Source organism: Periplaneta americana, chromosome 11, assembly GCF_040183065.1.
Source record: "Periplaneta americana isolate PAMFEO1 chromosome 11, P.americana_PAMFEO1_priV1, whole genome shotgun sequence".
NCBI classification, from domain to species: domain Eukaryota; kingdom Metazoa; phylum Arthropoda; class Insecta; order Blattodea; family Blattidae; genus Periplaneta; species Periplaneta americana.
Window position 1 is genome coordinate 104,902,739 of NC_091127.1, and position 18,389 is coordinate 104,921,127.

The window sequence follows — 18,389 nt, forward strand, 5'->3', positions numbered from 1 at the left end:
TTATCTAGATACTTTGGAGCTTTCAAATTATTTGCGTGAGCTTTCTGCCGTAGCTCGCTAATCCCGGAAGCACTGGACTCCCCTGTTTGTGTTAATTCCTTAAAGTGCAGTAAGAAGATAAAGCAAAAATAACCTTTAAGTGAGAATACTGAAAGTGAAAATAACCTTTAATTGAGAATACTGAAACACTGTTAACTTGCAAACAATAATTGATTTCATACTACTAGTTTCCCACCTTAGTTTGTTTAGTTAACTGTACTCTATAATCACTTGAATGTTGTCGACAGACTTTCGGTTCACTCTGTACATATACCAGACCTTCTCAGTTTAATTCTGTAATTTATCTCACCAGTACGTGAAAATCTGAAGTACTTTCGAGGAACTCTTCCCCAGCACTGTCTTTATTTAGGTCTACTATATATTCTATTATATCCTTGCTGGGATTAGAACCTGGCTGTCTAGCATCAAAAGCAGCAGGCGTGGCTCAGTCGGTTAAGGCGCTTGCTTGCCAGTCTGAAGTTGCGCTCGGGCGCGGGTTCGATCTCCGCTTGGGCTGATTACCTGGTTGAGTTTTTTCCGAGGTTTTCCCTGGCCGTAAGGTGAATGCCAGGTAATCTACGGCGAATCCTCGACCTCATCTCGCCAAATACCATCTCGCTATCACCAATCTCACCGACGCTAAATAACCTAGTAGTTGATACAGCGTCGTTAAATAACCAAGTAAAAAAAAGGGAACAAAAGCCGACTCAAAGAGTGCTAAAAATGCATGTAACTGATGTAGAAAATAGGTTTAAATACACAATTGCAAGTAATGTTTCCTTGTTTCAGCAGGCTCTGAACACATACCAGCAGACAGGGGGTAATGGAGGAAGTGTCATAAGTTCAGTTACCAGGAGCAACACAAGCTCTGCCCTCGAAGAGCTTGATGCCGGAAAGAAGAAGGAGGACCGGAAAGAGGAGATGGCCTTCAAGTAAGAAACATTGCTTCAGTCAAAGAAAGAGAAACTAACATATTTAATTATGCGTAATATCACTAATAACATAGGTTAAGGGTGTTTGAGAGTAAGGTGCTTAGGAAAATATTTGGGGCTAAGAGGGATGAAGTTACAGGAGAATAGAGAAAGCTACACAACACAGAACTGCACGCATTGTATTCTTCACCTGACATAATTAGGAACATTAAATCCAGACGTTTGAGATGGGCAGGGCATGTAGCACATATGGACGAATCCAGAAATGCATATAGAGTGTTAGTTGGGAGGCCGAAGGGAAAAAGACCTTTGGGGAGGCCGAGACGTAGTTGGGGAGGTAATATTAAAATGGATTTGAGGGAGGTGGGATATGATGATAGAGACTGAATTAATCTTGCTCAGGATAGGGACCAATGGCGGGCTTATGTGAGGGCGACAGTGAACCTCCGGGTTCCTTAAAAGCCAGTAAGTAAGTAATATCACTAATAGAAATTCTTACATAACATAACACAACACAACACGAAAAGAATAACCATCATCTTCACTGTTTATTTCAATGAGTGAGCACTCATTTCGTCGTCATTCTTGTGAGAATTAAACCTACATTAGGCACACATAACTAGCTGGATTCCCTAACTATTTTGTCAGCATGACGCAAAGCTACTGTTTGAGAAGGCAGAGAACAAACACAAAACAAGAAAAATACCTTCATTATTATGGGATGGAAATAACTTTCCATTTCTCTGCTTCAGTTGGGCCCATTTGGTTTGTATCTGTGTAAATGTACAATTTTAAAAAGTTTGCAAATGTACAACAAATTTTGATGGTGAACTTGAAGCCATTTACGCAGCTCTCCAAAATGTTTTTCCTTGGTTACAGAAATGCAAAAATACACGGTGTTAAAAAAAAGTACCCAATATTTTAGGAGGTGCTAGTATGCACAAAAACAAGAAAAAAGTCTAATAAACATGGGTCCTACAACACATACTTCCTGAGATCTGTACACTTGTTCATAGGAGGTGCTCAATGTGACGTTCATTCATGGCAATGCATTTCTCTGCCCTTCGGCATAAGGAATCACGCACTCTCTGAAATTGACCTGGTTGTTCTTGATAACCAAAACTCTAGGGGATTTAGATGTGAAGAACGAGCAGGCCAAGGTGTGGGGCCTCCCTAATCAATCCAGTGGTCCTGAAATATGAGTGTCAGGTGGTCACGCTCATTGCGGAAAAAATGTGCTGGTGTGCCATCATGCATGAACCACATTTGTAGTCTTTGATGACATGGCACATACTCCAGCAAAGTAGGCAATACGTTAATAAGAACGTCCTGATAACGAGCCCCAGTTTATCTCTGTGGTAGCACGTATGGCCCTGAATCTATCACCAAGAACGCCTGCCCATACTTTGATTGAGAATTGGTGCTGATGCCTTGTTTCTTCAAGTGCATGGGGATTTTCATCAGCCCACACATACTGATTACGAAAATTCACAACACAATCTCTGCTGAACCCTGCTCATCCAACCAAACTTTTCTTTTCAGTATTCCTTGTGACGTACGGTATCAGTATTCCATGCCAGGGATGTCAACTACGGTATGGTTATCTGGTAGCTTGCTGTATTGTAGGGCAGAAAAATGCATTGCCATAAATGGACGTCACATTGAGCACCTCCTATGAACAAGTGTTCAGATCTCAGAAAGTATGTGTTGTAAGACCCATGTTTATTTGACTTTTTTTCTTGTTTTGATGCCTACTATCATCTCCTAAAATATTGGATATTTTTAACACCATGTATAGTTCTCTTATCTCATTCCAAAGCTGCAATCCAGGGAGTTAGTACAACTACTTTTGCTAAATCATAAAAAATTAATGAAATCCATTGTATGTTAAGGCAGATTCAAAATTTAAATAACACCTTAGTTCTTCAATGGATTCCAGCCCATTGTGGAATATATGGTAATGAGAAAGTTGATATATTGGCCAAGAAAGGAACTATAATAAACGTAAAGAAGAACTAAATTTTTCGTATGAGTACATAAAACGAGTTATCAAAAGGAAAATTAACAGGAATTACCACACTAATTCTCCAAGTGAACATCAGAATTCAAGATGGAACAAATTACTATAAGATTTAAAATCCATTCCTGATCTACCACGAAAATCTGCTTTAGCTATGTTCAGACTGATTACTGGTCATGACTGTCTTACAAAACATCTACATCGAATCAGCTTATTGGACTCTGCTAAATGTTTATTGTGCAATAAAGAAGATGCCAAGGACATGGAACATCTAAAAACTTGTGAATCTCTCAGTGGCGGTCAGTGAGGCATTCTGGTGGTGGTGCCAAAAATGAAAAAAGGTTGCACGCAAATGACCCTAGTGAAAGGTGACAATCACAACTCACGTTTACATTATGTTAAATAAGACACATTAATTAAACCAGCTATTTTACCAGGTGTGCAGTTAATAAAGCACCTAGTAACAGTTACAATAACATTTCGGAAACTAATAACGAAATTTAAAAATACAGATAATGCAAAATTTTCACAGTATAGTTAAGTCAAATATAAATAACTTTTATAACTCTATAGTAAAATTACTGGCAAATATACACGACATGAACAATGATATGGATAATAAAGAAACACGTTTGCACTTAACTTAAACAGGCCGATGAATCCAAGGCAGCTGCCTGAATAACACATGTTCATGTCCTGCACAGATCTCATGTATCGTTAACAAAAGCATCAAACAGTGTAGCGATATTTAGTTGCCGCAAAATAAAACAAATATTGCAAAAAATTAACAAATAGTGTTACATAATATGAAAAAATGTTTATCTTTCTAAAAAGAACCATGACTGACTATCTTTGCATTCAGTATAGTTAAATGGATACATAATAATTTACACATTCAAATCCATGTTGTGTGCATTAGTTTTGAATTGGTAACTTTACATTAAGATTTGGCGCGGAACTTTAACTTGTGTTTCTGTGCAAGTCTGCACTTGATGGTTCCTTGCCTAACGTCTCCAACAACCCTGCCATCTAGCGAAATTTCTGCATTACTGCACTCTAGCGGGCGAAATGTTAACTACTGAGTCAAATTGAATTCGGCTCAGAGTCTGCCATAAGAAACGCATATAAATTAGAATCAGTAGCCTTTTGTGCAGTGTTATATGGGCGCAGATAGTGCCACACCGAACTGGCTCCAATGTTCGGAAAAATGCTGCAAGAGTGTGTCGCGATCTATGCACGCACTCGTTTAGATGAAATACGAGTAAAATGTGTATAAGATAAATTATTACAGCTGCTAAAAAGCAGCTTATTATTTTTTGTTTCTTTCATTGGTGGTGCCATGGCACACTAGCACTGCCTCAAAAGCCGCCCCTGGAATCTCTGGAAAATGTTATGGACCTTACATCTAAATGTTGGAAAGCAAGAAGGAGAATGACTTCACTGTTAAAATATTGAGGATTAGACACACACACACAATTTTAAAATTGTTTCTTGTTCTGGGAGTTCTACCCATATCAGTTTTTTATGTGAATGTGAAATTTGAAAATCCACTTGAATAGTTATGCAATAATGTATTAACAATATTCAGAGGCTGATATCACTACAGTTAAATGTACATACCAGTACTGTACAAGTTTGTGTGATATTGTTTATTCCATTCTTTCATTTACCAGAAAGCACAAATATCCTGCCCTGCAGAATTTTCTGACACTTATTCCATTGTTCTGTTCTCCAGGAGGCGCAGCTATCCTGCCCGTGCAGAACCTTCTGAATCAAAAGGCTCGGAAAGACCAATCAGATTCGCTGTCAGATCACTAGGCTGGGTGGAAATTGCCGAGGAGGACCTCACTCCAGAGAGAAGCAGCAAGGCTGTGAACAAATGCATTGTAGACTTATCATTTGGCCGTTTTGACCTACTAGACGTTGTAGGGAGGTGGGGAGATGTAAGTACATTATATCCGTCGTAGTTGTTAAAAATCGTGAAAGGTGCGAAACTGGAACAGAGACTAAAATGAAATGTAATTCTAAATGTAGGGCTATTCTATTATAATTTTTTTAATTTTAATTTTGTATTCATGTTTTTTAGTTTTGGTTTTAGGATGATGTTAGATAGTTAATTGAAGCTGGATTTATTGTTATAGATATCATTTACATGTAAGTTTCTGCAGCAATTTCACGAATTCATAATGTAAATTTCAGTAATTAAAATTAAAAATATTTTAATATAAAGGTACCGGTAGTAACAAACTAGAGAAAGCTATTATTATAATGTCATCCTCTTTTTCTCTCCTACAGGGTAAAGAGTTGTTCATGGACTTGGACGAGGGAGCCTTAAAGCTGATAGACCCCGAGAATTTGACTGTTCTAAATACACAGCCCATACATACAATTCGTGTTTGGGGTGTTGGAAGGGATAATGGCAGGTAAGGGCTAAAGTAGTCAATGGTTCATGCCTCATAGTTATTTAATTACCAAGAGGAGGTCGCAGCCTTGGAACAGCTTATTTAATTAAAATCTTACTAAGGAATAGATTAGCCTATAGACGCAGTCATCCATGTCTTTTAAACATCAAGAAGATGAAGTATGCTTTCTCATTATACATTATGATTCTCATAACATCACAGATTAGTTTTTCGTCATAGTGTCAATCATATTACTATTTATATTGTATTTTTCTTAATTGTCATAAAATGTATAAAAAAACTTTATATCATTGTTCTCATATCTACATGAAAAGACTGGTGATTGCATACATTGCGATGTAATGAAGACTAATGAATTGGGCTGTAAAATGTGTAGGCCTACTGATATATCTGTTCAGAGCTTGCACATAGAAATAAAGTGTCAGATCATTTTAATAGAAATAAAGTATCAGATCATTTCAGTAAATCGAAAACATGCAGATAAGAAATTATCGTTATTGGTCCCTTTCTAACGAAGTTTAAATACATCTTTCGTTGATTAATAATGAATGTACAACAGCATAAAGTCACTTTATTTGGCTTTCAGAAACATACGCAATATTATTTATAGTCTTTGTTGTCTTCAGGGAAACATAAAATCTTAAGGATGACAGACAGAGTTTGAAATTGGATGCTTCATACAAATTCGTCAATTAATGCAAAAATTATGCCAACTTAGCTGTTAGAACATGTTCAATAAATTTCAAGATTTACACAGTTCTTCTCATGATTAGTCAGATATGCTGTTGGTAATAAATATGCAGTTATTTGCATATTGGTATTTTACAATTCCGTTAAAAGGAACAGATATGTCAGAGAAGGATTTTACAACACTCTTCTCTGGTTGATTTATCCCTAGACATTCCTAGACAGTCTTTGTGTGATTTTAAATTATCAACTGTGAGGAAAGAAGAAAAAGAAGAAGAAGAAGAAGAAGAAGAAGTTTTCCTTTTTCATTTACATTCCTTTTTCTTCAGTCTATTTCCGCTTTCATTCTCAAATTATCTTGAAAACTACTTCACCATTGTTCCCACTAAGTCTCATTTTCTTTTTCTCTCTTCTTTATATGACACATTTATATATACCTACGTACCCTACTTATTTATTTTATGTAGTGTACATCATAGGCACCGACTTGTGAACTTTATTGGGGGTGCTCACTCAGAAAAGGAAAACCACATTCAAGTTTAATACAATTTATGTTGAAACTGTTGAAAAGTAGCCTCTCCTTGTCCAAGTCATCTGCATAAAATGAGGGAATTTCTTCCAGTTCCTTATCACCGTCATTAAAACAACCAATTAGAAAATTCTCAATCTTAACAAGAAAACCTGCAGTAAAAGTGTCAGTACGATCATCCAAACAGTTCACAATATTGTCAACAACTTCGTAAAACTCTCTACATTACAAATCTTCAAGAGATGAGTGAACATGTGGCATGGATTCAGTGTCCAAAATGTCGAGGTGGCTGCCGGTTATGTGGGAGTTGTGGTTCGAGCAATGCTGTTGTTGATTTATTTATTACTTCACTCCAGAATGTGGAAATTAATAACGTAAGGAAGATTGCATTGTGGGACGCAGGCACTGCAGAATACACACAGCTTTCTTGAAAGACAAGGTTCGATTTTGCAATGCAGTATTGGTAGCATTAACATGACAATACTTTCACAAGTAAGATTAGGTGATAAAAAAAATTAAACAACTGCAACTGTACTAAAAAGCCGTTTGCTTTTGCACTAGCATCTGATCTTTGTATCATTAGTTTGGATAGTTGTGGGAGCTGGGAAGTCTATATACGGTATAAATAATATTGGCACCCCCAGTAATTATTTTGGGGGTGCTCAAGATGCAAAGCACCTCCAAAGTCGGTGCCTATGGTGTACATGCATTTTATGAAAAACAGAAATCCATCTTGTGCTACTCTGAGTCCTAAGTTTGCTTTGTAAATTTCTTGTGAATATGTTATATGTAGCTATGGTACCCATAAGTTTCAGTTACAAAGTGAATGGCATTGTATTAATGTAAATGCATTTTAGATGTCAGTATACAAGCTTATGTATGTGAGTTAAATTCTGAACATTTAGTTGTGACATCAACAGACGACACTTCTACCAGAAATAAGTGAGTGAATTTGTTTATTTGAATAACATCTACAAAGGTGGCTTTAATATTTTGATGTGATCTGTGTTGTCTAAACAAACTGTGTAGTTTTATTATCAAACAAATTCAGATATGAACCAATTAAATGTCATTTATTTTAATGTAGGCTTATTATGCTATTCCAGTAAGAATCATGTTGACATTAAGATAAACTATTGTCAGAGATTTTGTGTCATATATTATAAGTTGTTTACAATAGTTTATTTTTCTTGAAATTAGTACTGGTACATACCGGTACCAGTATATTATTGTCTGAAAATTATTTTAACGAATGTGTCTATTGTAGATAAGAAAAAAACAGAAAAATATATCTGAAAGCGGAAATATTTTAATATATTTTAATATCACTTTAAAAGTTTAGTCAGTTCTGGATCTTCAAAATACAGAAAGGCGGATATTCAAAAGAAATTTTATTTTATTAATTTAGTGTTATTAATTCCATCCTGTTTGCTGTTTACGTGATATATAGTAAGTGAACTGCAGTAATTTTGTAATTTAATATGTAATTTCATAGCGAATATTTTACTCCACGTTATAATCAAATAATATACTCTATTTTATTCTATTTTATAACACTTGTGATGAAAATATGAAGTCTTTCTTTCAATACGAATACAGATGAAACATTTAGAGCTTTATGACACCTTTAATATGCATAATATTATTAAAGAAAATTCATATAGCGTCATTACTGTTATGTATACAGCATGGCTAACGAGAAAGACAGGTTATGGCATGACGTCACATTCTTAGTCATAACATGGCCAATATTCAACAAGTTTATATATAAATGCACGTTTAACATGAGTTTAATATAGCAGTTCCTTTATTTTTTAGAACTTTTAACATGCATTTATATTAGGCGATTGTCAAGATGGCCATGACTAGACCATGATGACCATGTGACTCCAATTTGTGTCGTAGTCTGTCTTTCTGGTTAGCCACGATATGCAGTGTGTATTATTGTTGTTTGTAATTGTTAGTACTGTCATGAATATGTTTTCAGCCATAACTGCATCGAAACTTTAATGTCCTGTTTTTGAAAGAGGAGTGTTTCCTTTTGTTCACTCTTTACTATTGTAAACTTCCAACTAATAAGTATAACAGTTTACTTTTTGCAACATTTGAGTAGGTTTAGAGATTTCTAGTAGTAAAGGTGTAGCTGGAGTAGTGTGGAGATGATTCCATCCCTTTTGACTCTTTTCTATAGTACATAGCTAATAACGTTGTATCTTTCTTTTCTTTCTGTCTTGTCTTCCTGTGGTGATGGTCGCTCACTCGCTCATTGGGACGATGCTACAGAGAGAGGTAAAAACAGAGTACTGTAGCTTGTACCTTTCATCTGGTTCACTACTCATAGAATTAATTCGCTCATTTTATGTATGGATAATACATACATATAACTCTGTCTGTGAATGATTAATTTAATGGACAGGACTGTGCCATATATGTAGGCTACTACATAAAAAGTAACTTATTTTGAAGAGTATTTCTTTAAATAAAATTTTGTTTATAATGAGTAAGTACGTACACTAACTTATCTTTCCGTGGTCAAAAACGATACCTATTGAAATAAATTGATAAGATAAATTAAAACATTACCGGTAATCCTAACTCTAACCTAACCTATTCTTACCCAAAGTAATTTAATTGTTTTATTCTGCCACATATTTCACAGTTGTCTATGTTGTTATTCGTTTAACAATGTAACAAATGCAATTAAGATTGCTAAGATTATTTCTGTTCGACAGGTGTACAAAAGTTTGCTCATACAATAAATAAAATAAGCTAAAACATGAATCTAGCCACTGACATTCTTTGACCAGTAACACATTTGTCTGCTGTTCTGGAGCTGCGCTCGGGCATGGGTTAGACTTCCACTTGGGTTGATTACTTGGTTGGATCTTTTTCCCCGAGGTTTTCTTAAACTGTAGAGAATATCAGTTATTCTAATGGCGAATCCTTAACCTCTTATTGCCAAATACCATCTCCCTATCACTAATTTCAACTCTATATAACTTAGTAGTTGATATGGAGTTGTTAAATTGACTAAAATCATGGCTCTAAACCTCTACTTTAATTTGATCTAGCATAACATAACTAAATTGAAGCTATTCTACTTACTGTATATGTCCACGCAACATAATTTTCATTTTACTAGAAAATTGGTAATCTAAAGCGCTCACTTAAGCTCTAACCTAATATAGGCTAATCTAAAATAACGGAAAATAAGATGTGTGACATACTGCTTCATTAGAGTCGTAAAACAATTATTACTAATCCACTACGTACTGGTAATTGACATAAAATATGCCTACAAATACATAAATGCAAGTAAGAATATTAATTAATTTTCACTTAAAGTTATTTAAACTTCGATAACGTTGAAATGTTTGCGTAACTATGACGATGCTGATTGATAATATATAGTATCACATAGTATATTTCCAATCCTGTATGATATTAATCACAACAGTGCCAGTAATAAATTGTATAATCTGAATGAGAAATTAACATTTTATTCAGTAATTGCTTAATCAGTTTCAGAAAACTTAAAAGACTGTAAAGGAATTTCGTAATGTAAAGTACCAGTAATTTTAATTTAATACTCATCCCGTTTGAAACCAGTAAGTTACATAATTTCGAGTCATACCACCGTTTTCTTTTTCCCGCTGGTTTATAACAATTTTTAAAAGCTTTTCTTCTTTCATTTTTTAGTTATGCTAGTACCAAAATGTTTTGTCCTTCCAACCTGTTATTTAACTATTTTATACGTGAACTTTTACTGTACCGGTACCGGTATTTAAAACTTTCCCAATGAAAAATTTTGTTGCACACTCCATTTTTATATCACACCTTCTTTAAATAAATATTTAACAAAATGATTAACTTCGAATCTGAAAACAATTTCACATCATTGATAAAATTATTTATCGTTCATACTGTAATTTTCTTTGGGTAGTGGACCAATTTATACTATGCTTGATTTTATGATTGTATAATATTGTCTGCTTATATTTTCTTCTGTCTTTGGTCACTATCTCTGTGTTCATATTACTTCATACAGTCATTAATATGATTAATTTAAGAATGAATGTTTCTTATATCTTGAAGATTAATATCGCTAACTGCATGATATGCTTAAAAATGAAGAGGATAAAGTAAAAATAGTAATGTTTAAGTAAAGTTTTTGTAGTCATTTGTATGTAACTCCTACCTGCAATTTCATAATTTCGCCCATTATTTCCTAATAGCATTTTGTGTGCAGTACAGTATTGAAGTATAATAGTTTTGAAATCATGTAAATTAGCTCCCTTTAATTTCTTTGCTTATTAAAACAAATCTTGCAAGGTACTATTTAATTTCATTATTACTTTTTATGAAACAAAATATTTATCTACAGCATTATACAAACAGAGCAGAAAGTCACTGTGTGCCTAATCTAATCCATTGTCAATGCAGTAATGCACGCTCGCTCAGAACTGGCTGATTTTCTTTCATTGTCACAATGTGTGGTATTGTGGGGAGGCGAAGACGGAGGAGGGGAAAAAGGAAAGGAAATGGATGATTATTGATCTTTCTAGAGCCACATTGATCATGATTTGCAATATAAACCATGATTTGCAATATAAACACCAAGAAAGTGAAGTTTTACTCTGTGTAATGTAGGTTCATTGTGACTTTTTCATCTCTTTGTATATAAAATGTGTCTATTCAGCATGCAATACAATTGAACTCTTTTTTTTTTTTTTTTTTTTTTTCCTCCTGTGCTTTATTTTTATAATAATTCTCATCAGAGAGCTCTTCGTTTCAAACTTCACTTCTTTGTAGTCATCATTCTTCTGCATGCAACCTTCTGATTTGTCACTTCACTAACTTTACATTAGCTTTGATGTATAAAATTTTCAAGTATGTATCGATTTATTTTAGAAAAATATGCATGTTTTTTCTGTCGAAAAATGCATTTCTGTGATATTTTCTACTTTTTGAAGAAACTGAAGTATTTAGCATGTGCAATAATCTTATTATTTAGATAATATATACGAAAATTAATATAATGTATACAACAATATACAGACCATTCCTAGCTTAGTGCTATTTTAACGAGTTTCACAAATCTGTTCAAAAGAAATGGCGTTTTGTTTTTATGTTATTACATAATTATGATATCTTTTAGTTATAGTAACGTTTAAAAATTAATACTGGAGAAGATCTTTACAAACGTCGCGAAACTTAAGAATTATGTCTTCAGTAGAGACCTTTTTCTCCCCTGACATTTCATTGTAGAGTCATCAGCGTCTTTCACTAGTACATAGGCCTACATTGTTTATGAAATACTGGTAACATTCTTCATTGGAACAGAATTCCATGAACTTTAAGTAATTATTGTAGATTCTTAATCGATTTTTCAGATGTATCATATATTGACAGTGCTCAGATATATAAAAATAAGACACTGAACAAGTAGCCTAATAACTGCTTTACTGTGTTAATATTATGGTAAATTATCTGGCTGATTAGTTTCGACGTGATGTGCGTCTAAAACCGAAAGAAAAACGTAAGAGATGGATAAAAGGTGTAATTCTGTTATGTGTACATGAAGTACAATCTGAAATATATATTTGTGAGACATCAAAATATGATCTCCATGGAGAAAGTGTCACAGAAAATTTCAGAATTATTCTAATTGTTCACTTTCTGATAACACAATGTACCAATCAGTGACGAAATTTCGTGTAAATCATTTTGTGTAACAAAGAACATAGAAAGAGAATGGCGTATCTTAACTGAGAATAGTTAAATGAAATGGCCTTTTTTAAAATTAGATATTTGTTCTCGAAAATCATGCTGTTCCACATAACACAAAATGTTCACTTGTAGAATTTTCACAGAATTTTGATGAATTTATTCTAAACATGTGAGGCATGCATAAATGAAATAGTGATCATTTCAGGTATGCAGGGTGATTCACGAGGATTTACCGTCCCTTACGGAGCTTATTTTCGAAGACATTCTGAGCAAAAAATGTCATGTAAACATTTGTCCTAATCTCAATATTTTTAGAATTACACTAATTTGAAGTTGTTTGTAAAATAACGGTACCATTATTCTTGAGTTTTAAGGGTATAAGAATATTACAGATAAAAAATTAACTATTCAGGAGTATCATTTCTTTAATTAGCTAGTATTCTGAAGCTAAAACTGTGTTGTGAATTCCATAGTTGCTTGTCACAGAATTTTTTTTCGATTTTTAACTACAAAATTACATTTTCTTACGCATTTATCACAAGAATTGTTACAACTCACACCACTCTTGTAAATTCTTTAAGACTGTACATTAGGATGCACAATTAGACTAAGAAAAATCAAGTTTCTAAAGTCGTATGATTTGTAACAGTTTTTTTTTGATAAGTGCATAAGAATGATGTCATTTTAGTTAAAAATTGAAAAATAAAATCTGTGCAAAACAATTAACAACACATTTTTAGCTTCAGAACACTAGCCAATTAAAAAAGTAACACTTCTGAATAGTTCATTCTCTATTTGTAATATTTTTTTACCCTTAAAACTAAAGAAGAAAGGTATTTTACTAACAACTTCAAATGAATGTAACTTCGAAAATATTGAGATGAGGACAAATGTTTACATGACATTTTTTGCTCAGAATGTCTTCGGAAATAAGCTCCATAAGGGACAGTAAATCCTCGTGAATCACTCTGTATACAGTCAATAACATGTATAGTATTTGCACATTTACATATTTAACCCAGCACTGTGCACTATATGAGTATCTTGCTAAGTATCAAATTCAAATGACAATCACATCAAAATGAAAAGGGTTGCAAGATTGTCTCTCTAGCTGATTTTATGTGTTGGCTATTACCTGTTAGAAGAATTTCTTTTTTCGAACAATTCACGGTATTCTCTAGAGAAAATATTTGTCAGACCAGTTGATCAGTTGTGCTGGAATAATTATTAGTGACAAGTCTTTGTAAAGTCAGTGAATTTCTAATCTTATTCGGGTTTATTATTCCCTTCTTTGAATGCAGGTATTTCTCCAGTCAACTTACCCTTTTCTAAAATAAAATAATTTGCAATACAAAAGTAAGTTGAATATAATAGGGCAGGAAGTATTAAAGCAGGTATGAATATTTATTTCAAAGAAATTATATAATATGAAAGGAAAGCCTCATGTTTTAAGAAAACATGTGCTGTCTTTTCAATTCGGTATTTCACACCTCTCAAAAGTTATAACAGAAAAAATCCAAAGCAGCACTAGTCTCAGCAAAATTCCGAGTATGCGACCATCTAAACCTCTGATATAGCGACCTCTCCTGAGTTAATAGTGAAAGTGGCTTACAATTTACAGGTAGATAACTCATTGTTATAATAGACATCAACTGTGCAAGAGATATTGGCATTGGCGTTCATAAGAACTTTCCAGTATATCTTTCATTAAAACATGTTCATTAGCTTGCTAAAGAGATCTATTCGGTGCTTTATAAATAATTATACAATGTGCACATGCTAACATACAAGAATTATACATCATTCCAAAAACACACTGTATTGTGTTTAACATAATAGTGCTTTTCTCCAAGACTATATATAAGTTTCGAAGTAAGACAGGTCATTAAGCACGAAAATACTACACAACTGAAGGATGTGTAAATAATGCGGAATAATGTTCCGTGCAATTTCATACTTTGAATTCCAATTTTACATTTTGAAAATTGTGGCTAAACGTTATTAATAACAATGATTTATTTCAACCTTGTTTAGGGATTTTGCATATGTGGCACGAGATCGCACGACACGCAAGCATATGTGCCATGTTTTCCGGTGTGATATTCCCGCCAGAACTATTGCCAACACGTTGAGGGACATCTGTAAGAAGATAATGATCGAGCGCAGCTTACAACAGAACCTCGCCAAACCTATAGATATTATTGGTATGCAAATTGTACAATTAGAACTATTAGTGAATATAATTGTTTTGACGTATTGTTTTTTGTTTTCTTAATACTGTATTCATTGGATGTACATTAGTATATACATATAAAACGTTGAACAATTTGATCACTTATAATATGGTATATCAGAGATTTTTTACTCTTTTTTTATTTATCTCTATAATTAAAGATTGTACTTTAATTCAAAATTTTTAAATATGAAAACAAGAAGGTTAATTCTTTAAATTTTTAACAGATGCACTAGATTTCCTATAGAAAAGTAAGTATTTAAATATGGTTTAGTTTGTTATAACTAGGTCTATAAATATTAGAGCCTTTTTAAGAGATGCACTAAATTTCCTATAGGAAGGTACAGTAAGTATTTAGATATGGTTTAGGTTGTGGTTGTTATAACCAGGTCAGTAAATATAACAGCCTAGAGTCGATATGCGTAGTTTAGAAAACTGCTGAAATATCTGAACTCTTCTCAACAGTATTTATGTTTGAGTTTTTGTTCTTTTAATTTTCTCTCATTACTTAGTGAATATTTCTTAAAGATGGTAGTTTATTACTTATATGGGTAATACAAATCTTCTGCAATATAGCTTTAAAAGAGACATTAAATTTTTCAATTCTCGAAATGAAAATAATGTGTATTTAGTACAGTAAATTAAGAGACCGATGTTAATGTGTTATAAATTTTCATAACTTTCTGTAACTTTCTGGTAACCCAAATTCTTTCAGGAGTATTTCATTGTGGGAAAGAATTTTGATTTTACAGCCTATCACCCAACACCTGGAAAAAGTCATCTCATCCTTTTTGTTCCTTATACTTGGCTAAACTAAGAAACTGAACCAATAGAATAGGCGATCTTCCGAGGTCTTGGGTGATATGACCTTGATGATGCAATCTGTAAATAGCCTTAAGATGACGAAAATAAAATAATTTTCAGTAGGCTACATGGCTGAATAAACAGATTTTTTTCAAAGGTTTTAGAAAATTGTAAACTCTTTTAACAAAATCAGAGAATAGTCTGAAACGTTTTAAGATGTTCCCAAGCAATCATAAGTACTAAAGAAGCTCTTTGATATTCCGAAATAATCTACGAACTTGGTACAATATAATAATTTCAAAAGAAAATGGAAATGAAACATTACTGGTATTTTAAGAATGCTCAAAATGCAATCTCCCATACAGTGTTATGACAATAATATGTTTCTACCATAGAATAATTTTACTTAGATTAATTAATTGTTGCAGGTGGAAGTGGGAGTGGAGGAAGGTCAGGTCTGGCAACACGTCCAACAAATCTTCCTACAGAACACCGACGATTTCATCATCGTAATGGCCAAGCTTTAGTCAGTAAGTACCATTCATTTGAAATATTATGTAATTAATAATTTTGTGCTAAGTATGAAATTTTGAATATTTAAATGTCCATAATCACTACATATTAGCACAGTTTCGTTCTGTATTATAAATGGGAACAATTTACACCGAAGGTCGTATTTGTGGCAAATGGGCAAGATGCTTCTCCTCTCGATCATGAAAACTAGCTGTAGATATGATGTTGTTTTTAGTCATTACCATCATGCTTAGCAATCGTGGATGAGGCCTCTTGTCCTGTTCCACTTCAGATTGAAAGCTGGTACCACCATTGCTTCTTCAACTGTCCAAGTTCTCTCTTCCCAATATGATGGCTGTGATATTTAATTTCATTTGAATATCTTCATTCTACTAAGAGTCTTAACCTGGCACTGCCCTCTATATAGCATTTACCTAAGTATCAAAGTCAAATGACAATCACACCAAAATGGAAGAGGTTGCAAGTGTTGGCTAGTACCTGCTAGGAAAATTTGCTTTGAACAATGTATGGTACTCTGTAGGGAAAATATTTGTCATACTAGTAGCTCACTTATTATGGAATAATTATTATTACTCGTATGTCTGTGTAAAGTTAGTGGATTTTTAATCCTATTCGGGTTTACTATTTTCCTGCTATATAGCAGTGGCTCTTTTATCTGTGGTGGATGTCCTGCGGCATTCTAAGTGTTTTGTGGCGTCTTAACAAGCACCTAAATGCCATGCAATATTATAATTCCCTCTGAGGATGATGCTTGTACATCATTGATGGGAGTCAACGTTGCAATACTTGCTTCTTCATATCGGGCGTACGAATGGTGCTAGGTATCATCATTTCATAGCTAACGAATTGCCTATCTTGCTGGAGGAAGTGCCATACCTTCAAAGGCCAGAGATATGGTTCATAGATGATGGAGCACCGGCCCATTTTTACCAAAATGTCCGAGAACACCTAACACAGACATTCAATGGGCGATAGATTGGTCAGAGAGGTCCAATACATCAGCCTGCTCTTTCCCCTGACCTTAATCCCTTGGTTGTGGGGACTCTTGAAGGCTTTGGTGTATGCAACTCCCATCAATGACGTATAAGCACTACAGGAGCGCGTCTTCAATGCCTGCCAGCACATCCGAGACTAACCAGGAGTGTTTCAAAGAGTACGTGATTCCCTAGGACATAGGGCAGAAGAATGCATTACTATGAATGGACATCACATTGAGTTATTATGAACAAGTGCTCATAGCTCTTGAGAAATGAATTTTAGGATTCATGTTTGTTAGACTTTTTTTGTTCTTGTTTTGGTGCATATTACCTCCTTTCAAAATATGGAATATTTTTTAACACTCTGTATATACAGTAAATCTAACGAACTACTGTACCAGTATTATTTTCATTTTAGAGGAAGTCATGGAAATAATTTTACGAGCTTTAAAAATCCATCAAGTCGATGATATTTGTATCTGTAAAGCTAATATTTATTTGCGAAAATGGTAAATACTCAGCTACCGAAGAATTGGTACAAATACTATACTTTTACAAAATTATCCTTATGTGAGAAGTTTCTGTAATTTTTCTCCAAAATTATTCAAAAATAATTTCTACGATGTTTACTATACAACTTTGGCTCGTATCCACTTAATACAGGATTATGAAAAACATGGATACCATTTCCAGATGGAATCAGGTTACGTTTTTCTTTTTCTAATACAGCTTTGAAAGTGACTTTATGTTTTATTGAGTCTTCCTTTCCCTCTAGGTTAAGGGTGGTGGAAGCCATACTGGCAGTCCACCATGCTTCCAATTTAATCTGAAGTTCACAGGTTAAAGTCAACTGAAGGTACCGGTATTGGTTTAAGAGGGGATGATAAAAGTTCTTATTATGGCTTCCTTTAGAAGGAAAGTAAAATGGGAGATCTTTTATTATAAATTTACATGTAAAAGATTTGTGAACTAAGCAAAATACAGGTGAAATGCTTCTATCTCTACAAATTGTTCTGCTCTGTGGGTAGATGCTGTTAACATGAAGATCTGCAATTATTGGCTAGTCTTTATTTTTAAACCTTTCACTGAACCACCTGGGGGTTGAAAACTAACAGTTTTAGGGGAGAGGAGGAAATTAGAAGAGTATAATGGAAGTGGTTAGTTAATAAAGCTGCTGGAAAAGTAATACAGTACCGGTGATCTTTTCTTATTTCATATACAGAGTCATTCGTTAGACAGTTAGGTACTCAGTGGTATAGCCAGCGGATGGGCCAGGTGGGCCTAGGTCTACCGAAAAAATTTGCAAATTTTTTAGTTTTTTATGGAAAATACTCAACATTAAAAATAAACCATGGATCCAGAGCAGTAATTACAATCGATAGAATTAAGATAAGAAATAAAAATGCGTTATTTTTTTTTTCAAGAGCCAATTTAACTGTGTTAGGTTGGGCCTGAAAAAACTGTTTGGCAGCGATAAAAAG

At 33.8% G+C, this 18,389-nt stretch overlaps 1 protein-coding gene across 4 annotated transcripts in view; it reads left to right on the plus strand.

Annotated features, from left to right (window-relative positions):
* LOC138709219 (protein Fe65 homolog) overlaps positions 1-18,389 on the plus strand; it is a 736,863-nt gene that overhangs the window by 698,426 nt on the left and 20,048 nt on the right. For all 4 annotated transcript variants that reach the window (XM_069839821.1, XM_069839820.1, XM_069839823.1 and 1 more), the window contains 5 exons: positions 829-971; positions 4,727-4,934; positions 5,287-5,414; positions 14,395-14,564; positions 15,826-15,927. In XM_069839821.1, the coding sequence (XP_069695922.1) occupies positions 829-971; positions 4,727-4,934; positions 5,287-5,414; positions 14,395-14,564; positions 15,826-15,927 (751 nt within the window). The remainder of the gene's footprint in view (positions 1-828; positions 972-4,726; positions 4,935-5,286; positions 5,415-14,394; positions 14,565-15,825; positions 15,928-18,389) is intronic.